The sequence below is a fragment of the Thunnus maccoyii genome, chromosome 5 (genome assembly GCF_910596095.1).
Source record: "Thunnus maccoyii chromosome 5, fThuMac1.1, whole genome shotgun sequence".
NCBI lineage: Eukaryota > Metazoa > Chordata > Actinopteri > Scombriformes > Scombridae > Thunnus > Thunnus maccoyii.
The window spans coordinates 12265066-12284031 of NC_056537.1; the positions used below are offsets into that span (position 1 = coordinate 12265066).

At 39.1% G+C, this 18966-nt stretch overlaps 1 protein-coding gene across 4 annotated transcripts; it reads right to left on the bottom strand.

Annotated features, from left to right (window-relative positions):
- Positions 1-45: 45 nt before the first annotated feature.
- On the bottom strand, positions 46-18403 carry LOC121898005 (periphilin-1-like). 4 transcript variants are annotated; one of them, XM_042412851.1, is made up of 10 exons: positions 18187-18403; positions 17558-17624; positions 16312-16385; positions 14842-15072; positions 14443-14504; positions 11334-11396; positions 10722-10885; positions 7785-7861; positions 6757-6891; positions 46-1113 (listed from the first exon to the last, which is right to left on the bottom strand). In XM_042412851.1, coding segments are annotated over exons 2-10 (1029 nt in total). In that variant the 5' UTR covers positions 17559-17624; positions 18187-18403; the 3' UTR covers positions 46-891. The 4 variants fall into 4 exon arrangements, with proteins under 4 accessions (XP_042268785.1, XP_042268783.1, XP_042268784.1 ...); XM_042412849.1 differs by having other exon boundaries at positions 10722-10888; positions 18213-18400; XM_042412850.1 differs by having other exon boundaries at positions 10722-10888; positions 18206-18400.
- Between the last annotated feature and the right edge of the window lie 563 nt (positions 18404-18966).

Below are 18966 nucleotides of genomic sequence, written 5' to 3' on the forward strand. Positions count from 1 at the left end.
AAAGCATACGATGGATATTAAAAACAAGAGAAGACATCAAGTTAATTCAAGGCATCAACTTTTATTCCAAAAGTTAACCCAAAAATCTAAAAGATAAAAACAGTTTTGTTTCAACTGAAAATTTAAAAAAAATAAAATAAAAATTAATCTGTTTTTGTATAAAATAGTGCTGCACTGAAAAACACAATGTAGAGCTGGACTCTTTTATGCTGGTCCCAGAATACTTGCATTACAGTCAATGTTAGTTGCACTTGCCGCTTCCACAGAGTTTAGCACAAGTCTCCACTTATCAATGAAGACTGAGAAAAAGGTTATGATTGGAACATTTCAATATTTGACTCATTCATTCTGCTAGTGCTCTTAATTGGTGGGATTGAACAGTAAGACCAAGCTTCTAGCTGAGTAAATGATCAAACATTTCACTTATTTCCATCTCAGATGTAGTCTGTAATCAACTGAATGTAATATTTAACAGTTTGTCCTTAATGTAGCTCGTAGTAAAAACCCATCTAAAGTGTCAAACTTGAACTATTCAGGCGTTCATAGTTTTTACCTTGTGCATTTCACTCCACAGATCCCCTTTGAATACTATGGGTATTTCAGTAACAACATATTCATTTTAACAATTATTAATCTAGCTTTGAGTCTTAAATCTTGTTTATGTTTGCAAGTGGAAAAGCGCCACCACCAGAGATATTGTCTTTTGTTTCTAAAACATATGAATCCATTTTAAAAAATAAAAATATCACTGTTCCTATAAGTTGACGGAAAAACATAATGAATAATGCATGAATAAAAGTAAAAAAAAAATTATATAAATAGTTAAGCTTGTCAATCTCCTGGGACATTTTTCTACTTCCTCCAAAAATAAGATTTTAAGACTCCATGTTGTCACTTGAGTGGTTTTTCACCTTTGGCTTGCGCTAAGGTGTCCGGCTGCTCTAATACCTCGTCCAGCTCCTTCACAAAGTGCCTGAGGGCATCTAGGCAGCGCTGTTTGATCTCCAACAGGTTTTCATCCAGTGAAGCTTGTAGTAGATTATCCAAACTGGGTTCCTTAGCCACCAACATCTTCACCACTGTGCGAAATGTCTCACAATCCTGTCTGTAATGCTGCACATAAAACAATAATGGCAGAAATGTCAATACTAATGATCCAAAGAAGTTTAAAAGACAGTGCCCAACATTTTTGAATTAAAAGAACATGACAGTATCAAAAAAATTGTTGTACATTTTGCTCTTTAATTTAACACAATGAAGTATATATTTGAGTATTGTATTGCCTTCCAAGTTTGCAAGTTACAACATTATGCACCTTATGGCTGAGTTTGATGGTTCATTGTTTTTATTCCAATTGAACCACTTTATTCATACAGAAATAGTGTAACAAATACTGTATTAAAGAAAATGTGTTGTGTATAATTTATTAATTCATTGATATTATTTATGAGCCCATTGAAAAGAAAATTCAACTGACCTCACAAACAAGCATGTCTACGTCACAGCCTTTTGAATGCTCCTCATATATCAACACCGAACTGTGAACTTAATGAACCCATTCCTGCTAAATTGGTGTATTCCATGAAACAGGTGTGTGTGAATGTGTGTATGCAAACCTATTCAAGTGCATGTCCGCCCATGAGGTGTCAAAGTATGTAAGCGGCGCTGTAGCATTCTTTCACACCACATTGTAACAAGCTCTCACATCCCTCACGGATTTTATTGCCGACCCAAAACTAGGCTGTTAAGTTCTTTATTAGTGTCCCAGGTGCAAGCTCACAACATCTTTATCACCTGGGGAGAAAAAAGCTTAATGTGTGACCCTGCCCTGAAGCCGCCTAGAGGTTTAGGGCTACACTAGCCTGTCAAAGAGCAGTCCGGGACAACGGGGTCCTCCAGGGTTGAGTTAATGCAGGCCAGATCACGTCGCCCCTCAAATTAGTGTCACTGGGGTAGACAGAATGCTTTTCTGTGGCTTAAAAAAACCACTGTGTAGGCCAATATAAGTAAGAAATCCAATCCAATTACTAGTTTAGATTAGATACACATCGACTTACAAAAACAGGCTAATATATGTGCCCTTAGAGGACATACTGTATTGACCTCCAAGAACATTTCATCTCTAAAATATCCATTTTTTAGAGATGATTAAGCTTTATATTTTAGGATCTGCTGTCAAACAGTCACTCTTTACATCAATTTTACTGAAATGTCAGGAAATATGACAACGTCATCAAAGAGGTGATTTAATTAAATAGTTGCAGCTTCCTTTCATGTTCAGACCACATAGCCATTTTAGGAATGTGGGCTATGCAAGCCTTAGTTGTCACCCATATTTAGTTGACAGTATCTCATCTAACATTAACTGTCTGTTAAATGCAATATAACACAAGCCATCACCTTTGGTAACTTTGAAAAGAAAAATACTGCCTGTCAACTTAAATCAATGTCCGGTCTTGAGCAGAATGTGAGGTTAACCGGTTAAAGGGCTATATTCCAGGGTTCTGTCAGTTATGGGGAAATTTAAAACCACAACTGCTGTTTCTTTGCCTAGATACACATTACATAATGTGTATCTAAGCTAACTCATGATCGTGTATCCATCAATTTGTATCACGATCACGAGAGCGTTCATAAATTCATTTTATCACTGTCACACCACTTTACTATACAGTGATGGGAATTTCATGACCATTTTGAGCAATAAAAAGTGTCTAAAGTACTGTGCTACACTAGATATACTATATTGAAGGGTATAACTTTCATCACTGTGGGAGAAAAGAACAAAAATCCAATGTAGGACTGTGAGTCCACAATAAAAAAAAAAAAGAAATGTGAAATTTGCCACCGTCCATATCACGAAGATCTTTATGACCAAAATGTGAGAGGGAGCTCAGCTGGGTGGGGCTTTTCACACACAGAAAAAGTCAAGGAAACAAAAATAATATGACATTCAGGTTGGAACAATAAAGATGGAAACAATTCACCACATGGGAACCGCTCACTTGTTTTTCAAGCAAAAGAAAGGTCCCACGTTAAAACAAACAAATGAAAGGCTGAGCGAGGCTACTGAGAGTACCTGCTGGGGAGAAAAAATTCCAAATGAACAATTTTAGTGTGTGTCAGACTGAGACAAAAGCAGGCTACATGAGGTAAGTAAAATAATAAAATTACACAGACACACAACTTGAAGAAGAAAATGAAGGGTCTCCATTTTATGCTCTACCTGATCATTACGACAAAGTTCAAAAAACGGCAATGCCTCCAGCCCCTAGATGACTTCAGCTCTCCTTAACAGCTTTATTTTATTTCTCTTTCTCTCCCTCCTCCCCTGATAATTCCCCTGCTGAACTAGCTACAGCATGTTCAGATAGCTGATGAACACCCATCAGTTCATTCACGCATCCTTAACCCACATTCTGTCTTACAGTACATGGAATAGGAACGCCGTCTGCTCCAGTTTCAGGGAAAAACGCACCAAATGTTATGGTAAGATTGAATTACTGTAACAGCTATGAATGTTACGGGAACACAGGTTATTATCGGTGTATCACAACATACTCTGTACATACACAGGGGAAGGCGAGTCGAAAAACCTGACGAAAATATCCCAGACTGTGGGATATGTTTGGACTCAGGCTGATGCTTTAATGTCTGCAGATCATGTCAAGCGAATTCGCGGCCCCACATAATAACAGTCCTCAGTTTCGACCACAAGGAAGTGAGAGACTCACGACACGTGTGGCCAGCTAAGCTCAGGGTCAACTTCATTCAACAACACAGGTTTTCCTTCTCTGTCTTCATACTGTATAATATGAGCTACCACATGCCGGGCTGTTGCAAACCTTTTCTATTATCTGATCATAACTTTATATTAAACAGTCTAAAGTTCAGGTGGCTTCCTACTATCTCTTAAGTGCGGATTTCTCATTTGTACAACATTTTCACAAAGTGAGCATTATTTAGGAGAAGCAAAAATTGTTTCCAGGTTTAACGACGTGAGAGGAAACATGGGCTAAATGAGACACAAACATGTGGTGAATCTCCCACAAGCCAGTACCCCTCTAATCACTTAAGACTGATTATGTTTGCCATCTTTCAAAACAAAACCTTCCTAAGCTTTTCCCAAGCTACAGCCTTTGTTGACAGTGATTACATTTTCACTTCATTATATCCTATATACACAGTTTTACACACTTGAAAGCTTCAGAGAAGGATGAGGAGAGGGGCGGAAAAAGTGGCCTTATAATGAACTATGAACTCAAATTAAGAGCTTTCCCTTTGATTGTACTGCGGCTTAGAGGACTGTAAGCTATCATGTGCGCATATGCACATGACTATGCATGTAAATTTGTGGAGAGATGAAGTGCATCGCTCCACGTTTATTACAGTACTGATCGATCGTGGAGTGACTTCAAACAGGCTGTTATTTCTGTAAAAAACTTGCTCCCATGTTACTTGAACAAACAAGAAGGGTGCTTTTGACCTGAGCGTTCTCTGTGTGTTGTGAGAAAAGGTTACGGCGCGGTTCTGCCTAAATTCCCTCCCTAGAGTGGGAGCTATGAGCTGATCTTTAAGCCTGATACTATGGGGCCACACAGGACGGGAGCCCCGAGAGAAACAGCAACACTAGGGGCCTTGAGGAGGAGCCTTAAAAAGCGGGCTTCTGCCCAAATCGGATGTTTGTGGAGGTCCAAATTGTGAACATAACGACAGGAGTGTGCACTGGGATACTGGGTGGGGGTTGGGGAGTTAGGGGTCTGAGTGAGATTATACATACGGCTCTCACATGGACATTTAGTGAGGCTCTGTTCAAATGAGCACTGATGCAGGCAGGGGTCCTGCATAATAAGGGAAGTAGGGTAATGACTTGAGGGCTGGTACACATTAGGTGATATTAAAAGAACCATTTTAATCACTCAAGCTGCAAACCGGACCTCTCGATGGAGGGGCTAATAGCTGAAATGGATATGTTTCATTTGTGCTGATTGAGATGATGAATGGACTTCTCTGAAAATCACTCCCAGGCACTTAGCTGAATTTTGAATGGATATTTTCCGAATTCCTATGTTGTTGTTGTTATTTTATATGCTCATTTGTTCTGCGGTGAATCCCCGGAATAATAAACAGCTTCTCTCTTCTCATCTGTGATTTCAGAAAAAATGGGCAATGATGTATTGTGATGAAGGTTTACAAAACAACAGCCTGTTTTTTCATTACGTCTGTAATGAAATGATTTAAACTTTTGAAGCGTGTTATGACGGGAAGTGTCATAAGCAAGAATGTTTACTGTGTCGATGAATTTGTTTGAGGTTTTCGATGTCCTTTATAACCCTGAAACACCCACAGAAAGTATGTATTACAAATTATTGGCTGAACAACAATGCTGGTGTGACAAATGAATTTTCAACAGAACCAGACTTATGCTAACAGGCTTGTACACAGTATTATGACCTTGCTGAAAAATAGACAAATGGCATATTTAGGAAATTAGGAAATGCGTTTATGTGGTGTATGAGAGAGAGTCATCTTACAACTGCTGTGCATTGGTGCAGTTCAGGAGGTCTGAGCTCAGACCAGCTTTGCCCACTACCTGATCTGCTCAGCTTGGCAATCGACAGCAGCAATGGATCAGTGTGTGTTTAACTGAGCCCGGGGCAGATGTTACAGTAAAGACACAGTAGAGGTTTTTGCCTCTCACCACGTCTGTAGAAGAAGTTGGAAATGGCAGGGTAAGCATATGTGTGCTAATGCCAGGAGACGTACCACACTGTGGGTGGGCCGCCTGCATCCTGCAGGGCAATTCCTGCCCTGCTTTAACGGGAACAGATAAGTGGTACTGTAGTGCAGAGCGATGAAGGGGAGGGAAGAAACTCCAAATAGCACGCCACGAGAGGCGTCACAACTTGAGGTATCGAGGACTTTTCTGCTGACTCATCCTTCTGCTCTACACCAAAAAAATGCCTCTCAAATACAGTGTTTCACAAATGTTATGAGTTGCACGCCAGGGCACATTTATACACCTTTTATATCAACTCTATACTCCAAGTTACAACATAATGCAAGTGAAGGACGAATCACTTCGATATTAAGGTCAGACCCACGCATGTAACACAGGACACTCAATGAAACACAATAAGGTAAAAACCCTTTAGGAACCTTGATTATGGGCCTGTATTGTCTCAGCGGCTATACAGAATGAACAAACTTGTTACCCTAATACAGTATGTGTATTGTTTAATATTGTAGTGCTCCACTTTAATTTCTCACCAACCCCCCTGACATGCTCCCTGACCTGTATAAACATCTTGACTCTGAATATTAAGGGTGGTCAGGTGTGGTTTAACAGAGTCAATCATGGGTCAGCCTCTGTTGACTGCTGTCCACACACTGCTGTGCATTGTCTTGTATCAGAATCTGAAACAATGCAGAATGAAACAGACTGCTGTTCCAAAATGAATAAAAGGTCACCTCAATCATAACCTCATCTGCAGATTTTTCCCATGTGTTTTAAGAAAATATGATTTTAAGGCTCAATATTAGAAAATGTCAGGTTAAGATTAACATTTTTGCCATGTGTAGTACAGTATAGTATAGTATGGTAGAGTGTATATATAGTAAGAGCCAGTGATTCTAATTGAGAAAGGTTCAGACTGAACAATGACAATGTTGACGTGCTAATTTATGACATACGCAGAATCAGGAAAGTAGAGAATTCACAACAGTTGTGTTGTTTCACGGAGCAAATCTTACTACCTTCTCAATTTCCAGAGCCTTAGCCTGAATGGCTTCCAACCGGCGAGCCTTTAAGTCTTTCTCTGGTGTCGGCTTTGGCTCCATGCTGGCAGCTACCGCGTCCTCCGTCTCCGCTGCAGATCCAGGAGGTTTTTCCTAGCAGGCCAAAGGTTAAGGGTTAGAGCTGAGGTCACCGGGTTTAGAAACTGGTTCTGATTTCAAAGTGTTTCAAATAGAGACGACTCGCGGGTGTTGAATTCTTGTTTTCGTACATGCCTCATTATGCATGCCGCATGTCAACAGTAAACAGACCCGCTGTCACAAATACATCAAAAAGTTGCACTTGCAATTAAAAGGAAACACAACCTACATGTCTATGATTCAAAGACAACATATTTTTCATTTTAGACTTTACAGTACCATACTTGTGGTTTTGCCTGTCTTAGCCCATTAACTGAGTCATGTACTATATATTACCTATTTTGTCAAAGTTGCATTATTATTGCTTGATAATGCTTTAGTGAACACTGTGAACACTGGAGTTACATTTATTATACAAAAACAAATATTGCAATAATATAAATCTCTAGTGGTGAGATGGTATAATGTTGTTGTTTCCCTTATTGTTCTATTCATTATTATTATGATACTATTCCAAGTGATGTATTCTTACAATTGACCAAGTTGTTTCATCATAGAATATCTAAAAATATGATTATATTGATTAACACCAGCAAATATTGGTATCATACTGCAAAATTGCACACCAGTAAACCTCATAATTCTACCATTTACACTCTGAAGTTGTTATAATCTCATCCCAGGAAGAAAGAAAGGGGAGACTACAATGCACGCACCCTTAGTTTGGGCCAATATAATTATGCAACAAATTCCATTTGCTTTTCTGGGGAGTAAATTTATTCTACCAAAGTTGTTGCTATGATTGGGAAATGTGTTTACATATTCATGTGATATTCAGCCCTGTGCTGTATTTTATTTTTCTTTTGTGAGCAACGCTGGTTGACACTGCATTCAAATATCAGTTTTACCTTTGAAGATCCTGAGCTGTGAGGAGACCCCTCTGCAGAGCTGCTGGGAGTGTGGCTTGTCATCACATTTGGCTTATCTGTGGAGAAAAGTATCATGAAAGATGGAAATGTGAAAGTGAGTAAACAAGCAGATAATCATCCTCATATAATTACATTTAACAAAACTATAAAAACGAGGTTGACCTGAAGAATTCAAAGACTACCACAGCATTCTTTTTTTAAAAAATTTGCTCGGTTTTAAAATGAACCCTGAGGGAGCACTCTGGTGGGTCAGTGGTCTGGGATGCATGCCATGTTAACTGCAGCATCCCCGGTTCAAATCTGGTTAGAGACCTTTGTTGTATTTGATTACCCTCTCTGTACACACGTTCCGCAGCTCTCTCCACTGCGCTGTCTAATAACTGCAAAATACCATAAAATAACAGATTTTTTAAGAATACCCCGAGGAACAATTACTTTCTACTTTGAGACATCAAACAAAACTCACTTATCATTGTGAACAATCGTGAAGCCAAGGCACTATGACGCAGCTGAAAAGAATAAATCACTGTGTTTTTAATACTCCCCTGTTTGAGCCTCCCACACAATAGCGGTCGAGGAGTTCAGCTGTGCCTAAATTGAAATATTGTCCTCTGCTGGCTCCTATGTGTCTAGAAAGAAACAAATATGGCCGGGTTGTTTATTTTTGCTGAAGGAATCTCCCATAGTGATTAGAGTGGGCCAAGATAAAACCTCCATCTTATTCTGAGTCCCTCAGCGGGGCTATGGAGTCCCCGGTTGGCTCTCTCTCCATGACTGAGACTGCAAAAAGGCCCGACAGACAAGATATTGCGGTTTTGAGCAAACAGACAGACAACAGTGTTAAGGTCGGGGTATGCTTAAAACAAACCAGTTAATATGACACATTGTTTAACAGCAAAAGGGTTTATAACTGTAGTGAATGGCCACAAAAAGCTTGCAATCCAACAGAGTGGCTTGATGCAATAATTATTCAAATGCACTCATCTGTACCAAAAGTAACAGAAGTATCTGTGTGCATAGTTCTCACCTCTGCACATCTCTACACACGGACATTTGCTGTATAAAGTGGGCGTGCATCTTAGACTGTTCATTGCAGACAAAAATTGCTAGGCGCACCCCACCCCACCCTCCAGAATGTCTAAAAGGTCTCGGGGGAGGTGGTTCTAGACGCTGTTTGATGATCTGACAAGCACTTCATTTGAAGCATACTGACCGCTTTACTCTCTGCAAAATGCAGTAGCATAGAGGTGACTCTCTCACTCTTTGACACAGCGAACCTGAGCTGCATTTCACATTGTAAGAGCACCAATTCACCTGAACCCTACACCAGGCCATGCAGGTGATAGCAGCTCCAATGTTACTCGCCAATAACAGTCATTATCAACCAAGAATTTGTAAAAAGACACTGCACAGAGCCTCTGTGTGCAGGACAAGGCCTAGTATACATACCCAATCACCTAAACCTTATTTCAGTGTACTCTGCTGTGCTGGCCTAATTAGTATCCCAGATGGGGGTGGAGGTGGGAGGTACAACTGTTTTCTCACAGGTTTATTGCATCTTCAAAGGGTGGTACAAGGAGCTAAGTTTTCAGCACAATAATCTACATATGCATCTTAGAAATCAAAGCACTGGTGAAATTACTGTCCACACTTCTTCCCCTCAACCTAATACTCTTGCTTAAGTCAGATCACTTCAAAACAAGCATTTATTAAATGTAAATTCATAAATTTTAGCCAGCTCAGCATCGCTAATTAAAGCTCTAAAGCCTGTAAAAGTCAGAAGAAAGCATGTAAAGTGAGGGATCCAAAGTGATTGTGAAGACATCGTTAAACCACCACATAAACTCACTGAAGAAAAGGTCAGGTTCTGAATCCAAAGCCAAACCACCACCAATAAACCCAGGGTATCCTTTTTCCCAGACTCTGAAAGTGTGTGTGGTGTTAGTGTAATTAACATCTTAACATGTTTCAGCACACCCTGACCCCTCACACTACACACCACCTTTGAAAACAGATGCTTCACCTGGAATGGCTTAATTCCTTCAGACATTATAATTATGCGTATGCTTTGGTAAAATGATGTCTATTGTTGTCACTACGGAAGGTCTAACAGCTGCAAAGACAAACGTTGTATTCATCTGTATTTTTTTGTAAGATGAGGTTAAATACTGCAGCAGTCCCACTATCTATGCTCCTTTAGGGTTGTGGTCAATCACAGTGTCAGTGTAATTCAGAGGGGGTGCTTTGTTAATGGACTTCATACTATCCGCAGGGGCAGCAGGTCAGAAGGCTAGATCCATTACTGCTAGTTCTGTGCAACAGATTTGAAAGAAAAAGGTGAAAGTCAGAGTAGGAGGGTGCAAAATGGATCTGCCTCCCTTATAATGTGATAAATTATATTTTATTTTCTTTATTTATGGTGTGCTTTTTAAATGGGAAAAGCAACATCAGATTAACATGATGTAGTGATTGAAATACCTGAGATATAACATAGTATATAGTATAATATATAGTACTACTGCTATTATACCAGTTTCTTAATTGATATTCATGAGTAGGTGTGTAGATATTTATGAGGTTTTGTGAGGAAGCTTCCTGCTCTTCTGCTCATTTTCAGCTTGTCTGATAGAACTTCCTGTCATTCCTCTCAGCTGATCACAGTCCAAGGTCGTAACTTTCAAATCCATAATCGTGAGCTGTTCAAGATTCACAGAAGACTTGAAGATTTTTCAAGTTTGTCTTAAAACAATGGTCAGGTGCCCATTTAACATTGAATTGGGTTTTGCTCACTGTGATCATTCCTCCTGTTCACGCTGGCCATTAAAAGATCCTCCTCGAATGCGCTTACAATGTAAGTGATGTGGGACGAAATCCACTGTCTTTGTTTTGAGCAAAAACCTATCCTTTAATACTTACTCCTCTGTTGGTTCTGCTGATAGGTGTAGCTTTTGTCTCTGTCGGGGGAGAAGCTCCTGTTGCTACTGTTTGACCCGGAGCGGACAAGTACAGGTGGCTGGGCGTCTCTCCTTGTAGGAGAGCGATCCCGTACATTTATTCCAGACTGGGAGTGCCTGTTTTCTCTACTGAAATAGATATAATATATAATATTAGCCATGGGGATCTATGTCACTTCCTTCAAATTTATGGCATTAATTCTTCTTTGTGAGCAAGTCAGTTGCTACAGGAGGGGCTTCAACTAAATAATAAAATCAGCTTTTATGCTTTTTTAGACTTTCCTAATGAGGGAGACTATTATAAAAAAAAAACAGGTTTCTGATAAATGTAATGTGTCCTATTATGAACACCTGGCACATTGGACACTTACTTCTGTGTCAGCATGTCAATTAATACAAAAGCATCTGGTCATTGCTCTTTATAGACTAATTTTGTCAGCTTTGAAGGTAAGCAAAAAACTGGACAAGTGATTTTAAGCCCTGCTTGCTCACAGAGTTGGCAGTTTGTTACATGTATACCAGAAAACCATATGAATGTGAGGGCCTTGACTTGTCTTTTCTGGCTGGTACTGACCTTTGAGAAGGGGCTAACCCTCGACCTCTTTTTTGGTAATAAGGTCCAGCTCTGCCACTGTGCCTGGAAAACACAAAAAATGCAGACCATCAATGACTGGAAAGTCTGCTCTACAACTTGGCAACAACTGTTTGGTGAAAACAGGTTTCGGGGGAAATATGATAAATAAATCAAGAGTACATCAGGTGTAAATTCAAAGTTCATAATTTTACTGGTTTAAAAAGAAAAAGTGTTGGATATTTGTCAGTGAACGCCTTCAGATGAGCAATGGAAACAGAATAAATAGAAGACAAAACCACAAAGTTTTAAATTCAGACTTAGTGGGGCACTGTGGCACACTGATCAATTTGTGGAATGGAGGCAATCTTCCACTTTGGCACAAGCAACAATTGGACCAATTTTGGTCTTCTTTCAGTACTATCTGTCTTCAATTGAAGACAGAAGCCACGATTAAGCCTAGTATGGAGCTGCAGTCACAAAAGCACCGCCACCAAATTTGTTATTCAACCGCGTAATGTAACGACCCATTTCAGAGCATTTATCTAACATGTGATGGGCCCGGCACAAGCACTGGAACATCATTGTTCATTGCACCTCGTTTTTATGATTTTCCGGACTCAAAGCTTGTGTTCGAACAACAACCTTTAGGTCCTGAGGTATAAATGACCCAAAGGCACCTGGCTGTCACGACCTCTGGCTGAACTCAAGCTACATCTCAAACAAAGAGCAGGTCTAACAAGGCCTCAAACTTTTACGACTCTGGTCTGTTTGAAGTAGCCAAGACTCAGCCTGCCATTTGCCAAACACTGAATTACCGTCATGCAGTACAGGACACATCTAAAAAGACAAGAAAAAAAGTTATGTAGGAGGAAACTAAAATTCCGACTAAGTCATTACACAACAAAAAACAAGAAACAACAAGACCAATGCAAAATGTTGGTGAGTCATGCAGCATAAAAATAACCGTTGGTCCCCAGAGATATAACAAAAACAACTGATAATATTTGCATTTTTATTCCCTTTGCTTTCTTTGATAACTACAAAGAGCCAAACAAATAAATAAATAACAGCCTGACTTTAATTAACTGGATGGATTTAAAAAAGCAGCTTCCAAAAAACAAGACAGAGCTTCATTTAAGATGGTAGCCTTTGAATGTTCATTAAGAGAGTGACTAATAACTTGGAGCACTACATCAGACAGTTGACTAATTTCATGATCTGTAAGCAAAACCTCCACAAGGGAGCGAGAAAAAAGCGTTTCAAGTGTGTGTCACCAACACTCCACTGCAGAACTTCATTACAGTGATGCAGCGCTTGCTTTTAGCCCACACAGCTTAAGCTTGATTTATAGTTGAATGTTAAGGGGTTACAGAGCCTACACACGTAGCTGCACTGTTGTTCCCCATGAGTGTGAGCGCTGCTTGGGCTTACAAAGCCAAGAGTGCCTGGAGTTTCTGTCTTGCGCTAGAGAGTCATTTTATATTTGGCCCCTTGTCAACATGCCCGCTGTAGCACCTTGTACATGAAAGGACCCTGCAGACAGACTTCCTGCCTCGCTGTCTGGGAGATAGGATGCAGGGAGAGGCGATCAGTTGCCTCTTTAGAGAAGAAGCTGAAGCATAAACTTTCCTTGAACCAAAGCGCTGTAATACTGTTCTCATAGAAGTGATGAAGCATTATTACAGGAGCGCCATTTTATTGATGATGTGTTGTTCAATAGCAGCCAGAGTTTTAATGAAACTTAGCGCACACTGCCAGGTCCTCTATATGAATCGAAATTTTCATAATTAATGCGGTCATACCACACATATAAGTTCTTTAACATTTGTTAGGGTCAAAACTAATCCAACTTGAACCTTAAAAGTTATAATTCAATGTCACTTCCATGTACTCTGCCAACACCTAAAGCATTATGATAAATTAAAATTGGCAATCCACCAGGGTAAACATCCAAGAGCCACAAACTGAAGCAGTAACAAATGGCTATGATGTTCAAATGCAGCGTTGCCACAAACACTTTAACAATTAAATGTGATTGACGCCTCAGAATGCCTACCGAAGCATGTCCAAAATTGTTCACGGTTGGCAAAATAAAAAGACTCTGTCTGGTTTTGAAAGTATGTTTGTGAATAATGATTCAAGGTATCCAGATAACATAGTATCTACTGTCTATTACTGTATATGGGTCTAAATTTGCAGTTTAGGTGGGTAAAATACTTAATAATAGTAATATCAAGTACATCTTCACACACTAAATAATTTGACCAATATGTACCTCACTTGCAACATAGCATTACAACAACAGATAGATTATATTATATTATTATATTACAGTATATATATATATTTTAATTTAAGGCAGAAAGGATATAATTGACCGAAAAAGACACAAGACGTCTTCTGCTCGGAATATCTGAGGTGTGTGTGGGTGTTTGACTGAAGAGGGAGTGGTCCAGCTGTTTTTCCTCTTAGGGTGGGGTAGGGGGTTGGGGGGTGGGGTTGTTTGGCTGAGTGAGTAGACAGTAGTGCCTTTTGTCCCCCTCTCTAGCCTGGTATGACTCCTGGAAAGGGGGGGCCCGTAAACTGTTGGTATGTTGAAGTGGCCAGGGCAAGAAGAGTGTCTGTTGATGTAGGAGTTATAACTTCTGGACTAAGCTGCTCTGTGTGGGGTTAAGCTCTTGAGCTTACCTTAAGAGCAGTGTGGTCACACATAATTAATAACAATAATATGCTTATACTTTTCTTCTTAGGCATTTGCCGAAGGAACAGTTTGTACTAATAGATGTTAAATTCTTAACTATTGAGTGGAGTTTAGGAGCAAAGAATGTGAATTTGAAAGTGATTTTAGACACATAAGGTTGGTTGACCAATCTTTTCTCAATGACATTACATGCGTAGAAAGCCACAAAATGTAAAGGTCATTACATATCCATTAGCGTGATTATATTCACATTTCAAAGACAGAACTCTGCCTCCTCCTAGAGGTCAGTTCGATGCATTACAGTAAGAATTCAGCGAAGCCACTGACAGTCACCATCATCATCAGAATGTTAAGAGAAATTGATAACAAATTTGGAACCTTTGAAATAAAATAATCAATATAAATTACCTTGAGCCTAACTGGTGCCTCAAATCGTCTCTGTTATAACGCAGCTGTGAATACGATGCCTCCTGAAAAACAAAATCACAATTACAACAACCTTAATTGGGAAATGCTGCAAATGTGGATAGTTTATGCTTATGTTTAATGGCACTGTTGGGAACTACAAAAACGCCTACAAGAACCTAATTAAATAAATGTCATTTGCCATTCTGTTGTTAACTTTCTGACATACTTGTGTTGGTCATACACATTGGTATGCTATTTCCAGATGTTTCTATTTGATCAGCTAAAATAATCAGGATGATTCAACACTTAAAAAGAGACTGATCTGGCTATAGTGCTGTGATTTCTTTAATGGTGGTAACACATTTAATTTATAAAGCAATCATTCCAAGCTTGTCTTACATTACGTGGGGGCGAGGAATTTCTGCGAAAACTGCCAAAGTTGGGGTTTTCATCAAAGTATCGACGATCACTGTGTGGGTAACTGCCTTCCCCGTGACATTCTCTTGCGTCCTGGTAATTTTGAGGACCGCCATACCATTGGTCATCATTAAAGCCTCTGTCAAACTCCAACCCCGGCCGAGGCATAGAACTCCTCTTTTCAACAATATTGACAACTCGATGAACTGTCACCTGAAATGACATCATATTTTACATGAAGAATAATTAGGAATAACATGTTCTTCAAAGTGCTCCAGAGTTCAGTGTAGATGGATACAAAACATGCATTGTTTCAATATATAGCTGTTCTTTACAAAGAGTTTATATTTGTGGGCAGAATGTTTGGAGGCACTTCCATTTTAAAACCCTAAACCCTATTACTGTGATGAAAATCAACATTGCATTTACAATTAAAAGTGGACACAACATCAATATCTCCCTAAAGCGTGACCTTAAAAAGTGACTTCTCCTGTCTTTGATGGAGAATAATAAGTTAATGAATGAACAGCACTACCATAAACACCTACCATGGTCATAAGAAGCTTATCACAAGACTGCAACTTAAATAACAATTACAGTATCATGTTAAAAGGGATTGTTTACGACCAACCAATTCTGCTTGCTAATTACGTAAGGGCTTACTCAAATAATACATTTTGGACACGCAAAACAACATTTTTCATTATATTTTTGAATAAAGAGACAGTGACCATAATAATACAAAAAAAACAAAACCAAAAAGGACCCATTTCAAAAACTGTTGTCCCCATTAGTCACTTAGACACAAAAAGATGGGAAAATAGGGTCCAGGTTGAAAAATATTGAAGTTTCCCTTTAAGGTCTCCATCCATCAGAATGGGATAATCTGTAAATTTTGCCAACACCAAGTTCAGTTTTGATTATTCTGTCCAGTGCTAGGAGGACACACATTAATTAAAGTCCATTTTTCATTTTGTAGGAGAGCTGATAAAATTATATATCTACCATCTTTATCAACTAGTTGTTTTGACAGACTAAATGATATTCTCTTTGCTAACAAAACACTGACTCCTCTAGAGGATCCACTGCCTGGTGCTGAAAAAATTCGACCCACTCATCTTTGTCTCAATTTAACTGATTCTATTTCCTTTAGATGGGTCGCCTGGGGCACTGCCAAATCACATGATAGGGATTTCAAATGTGTAATCATTTTGTATCTTATTGTTTTATTTGAGATCCCCTTTACATTCCAGCTAATCAGATTAATATTATTTGGGCCCATTTAATTTTATTATAGACCTTTACAGTTTCCTCTTTGTAAACTCTGTATCAACATAAAGGGACAGACAAGGAAAACAGAACATTACATGTAAGTACACAGACTATACAAAATATTCCGTGAGGCAAAGGAAAAATGAGCAAAATAAACAGCAAAACCACATTTTCCCTTACCTCTCTTGTGTCCATTCCTGAGAAGTGCTCTTCATACGCCTCTCTAATTGATTTTGGGCCACGTCGATACGACACTACAGGGAAAAAAATGCAGTGAGTTCAAAGTACAGCTATGAAGAAACTTTTAAGTTGTGCATAACATGAAACAAAGCTGAACGTTTTCTAATCAAAGACATTTCATATGAACTTGAATAGATTGTTCTATAGGCAGTCACAACAAAGGCCATGTACTTTCTGTGATACATGGGTGCAGAGTCTTCATTCCTGGTAAGCAGTGGAGTAGGCTTTCTACTCTCTATGCCACTTGCTGAGCCAGGAAAAACTCGGTAGCCAGTATATCATCCAGTGGAGTAGTGCCTTGACTCAAAGACTTCCTCTCCACTCTGGTGAAGTATGACAAGCCAGAAATCGTAGCCACAATCTTTGAAAGTTTCAACCACAACACCTCCATACATTCTCAGAGTTCCACTAACTCTGAGGCAACAGACAGGCCTTGCTCTGCTGCCAGGCTGCAGGCATCCTTCACCACTGAGGTGCTGACAGGGGATGGGAGGTGGAAGCTGTTGGCTGACCAGTTCTAGTTGTCACAAACCCAGCCAAGAAAATTCAAGTCAGTCATGGCCTTCTGGTAATGCTCAACAGGCATAAACTTGGAACAGACATCATTTCAAGTAGGGTCTACAGTTTTCTCATTCACTCATACATTGACATGATCCTCCCTTACACCTGCTTGGGCAAAAGTATCTCTTACTGGCCTATCACTCCAGTAGTCTTTTCTTCTCATTTTTAAGCTGGAAAAAACTTTGTGGCAGTTCTTAAAAGTCCTAAACTATATAATCTATATAAATTATTTCTTGAATGAACTATTTAGCATGCACTTTTTTTTTAATCACAGAGATGATTACTCATGTCAAGTGATCCTCTAAAACCCTGTAGTGAAAACAGCGCTCCTGTAAGGTTAGCAGCTCTAATGAATGTGGGAAAATCCTCTTTCACCAACTAGAAAAAATAACAATGAAGGAGCAGCAGGCTGCAGGGACAGACTCAGATTAATCCATCCTCCTCGACATTGCCATCATAAGATGTTGGAAAATGTGCACTGCTGAGCATGTGTAATGAAAATTTCTGAATGCTTAAGAAAGTGTTACAGCCAAAACAGTCAATTTAGGGATCAAGGTCTGAAGACTACAAATTACATTGCAATGGTTGTTTAAAAAACGTGCAAAATGCAGCTCTTTTTACTTACTGTTGAAGGTTTGATTTTGGCTGTCTGTCTGGTATGCTCAAGATGTCACAGAAAGGGAATGACGAACCTACATGATGGAAAAATGTATTAGCTTTGCACATATAAGCACATTTACCCCAGATCGTTTTGATCGCATTTTCAAACACACAGAAAAAAGAGCCTTATAAACACACTCACACACAACATTCAAATGAACTCTGACCCCAGCTCCACAACATTTCTACACCATCCCCAGCCCACAATGCCACAAATAACTTCACAACAAAGCCCTAAGGGGACAGGAAAGCCTGGTTTTAGACAAACCAACACGTCTAAATTTCTTCATTTAAGCCACTTATTTAAATATTTAATTGATTAAAACCCAGAGAATATTATATACACTTAATAGGTAATGGATCACCTTACGGACCCTCTTTTCATAAACAGTGACTTCTGCAGAGGACATTGCTTCTCCGCTCTCCCTTCTTTCAAATGCAATTATCCAAAGTATCCAAGTATTTAAGGATCGATGAAGAATGTGAAATTAAATCTTAATGTTGTAGCTGGATGAGGAATCTGTAACGTTACTGTTGTTAGCAAATCTAGCTAGTTAGCATCATACTAACTCGGGGAGGTCGTAAAAAACTCACCAAACAATGATTTGAATACCTCTCACCACAAAGTGCGTTTTACATGCTTCTCCAAGGCCTAAAAGACCCTTATATCCAAATCCAAGTTACGCAGCAGACCAGACTTTCCCTCTTAGTGTAACGTTACAGGTGCATGTAAAACATAAACAATCATTCGGTCATGTTCCGGTCTGCTCTTCTTCGGTGGTAAAACGTGCTTCTAAAGATCAATGCGCTGCCATCGCCTGGTGGCGACTGGAGGAAATGTCTAAACTTCATTGTGTTTGCCAATTGTGGAAGACGTATTCACACCTTTACTTAGTACTAAAATTAGGAATATCTCAGTGTAAAAAAGTTCATTTACAAGTAAAAGTACATTCATATTAGCAACATAATGTAGTGTAAGTAGCACATGGCCCCTATCAGTGTTATATTTTTCATAATCTGATTCATGTTGCATTAACATGTTAGCAGGATTTTAATGTAGTTTGTCGATGTGGAGAATATTCTAACCAGTGCATATGCTACTGGGAAATTTAATCTATAAAAAGATATCATATTTTATTAACTCGTTATAAATTTTCTATGTAAAATCTTAATCTGATGTGTCTAACTATAGCTGTCAGATGACTAAAGTACAATGAAAAGTAAAAGATCTGCATCTGAAATGTGCATAAGCAGTATACATATAACATTTGTTCTACAGACACGAGACACAGCCAATATCATTCCTTCGAGTGCAATTTTTGCATTTAATTATTTATTGCAACTTCATTATCCCCCCCATTTTATTTGTGATTA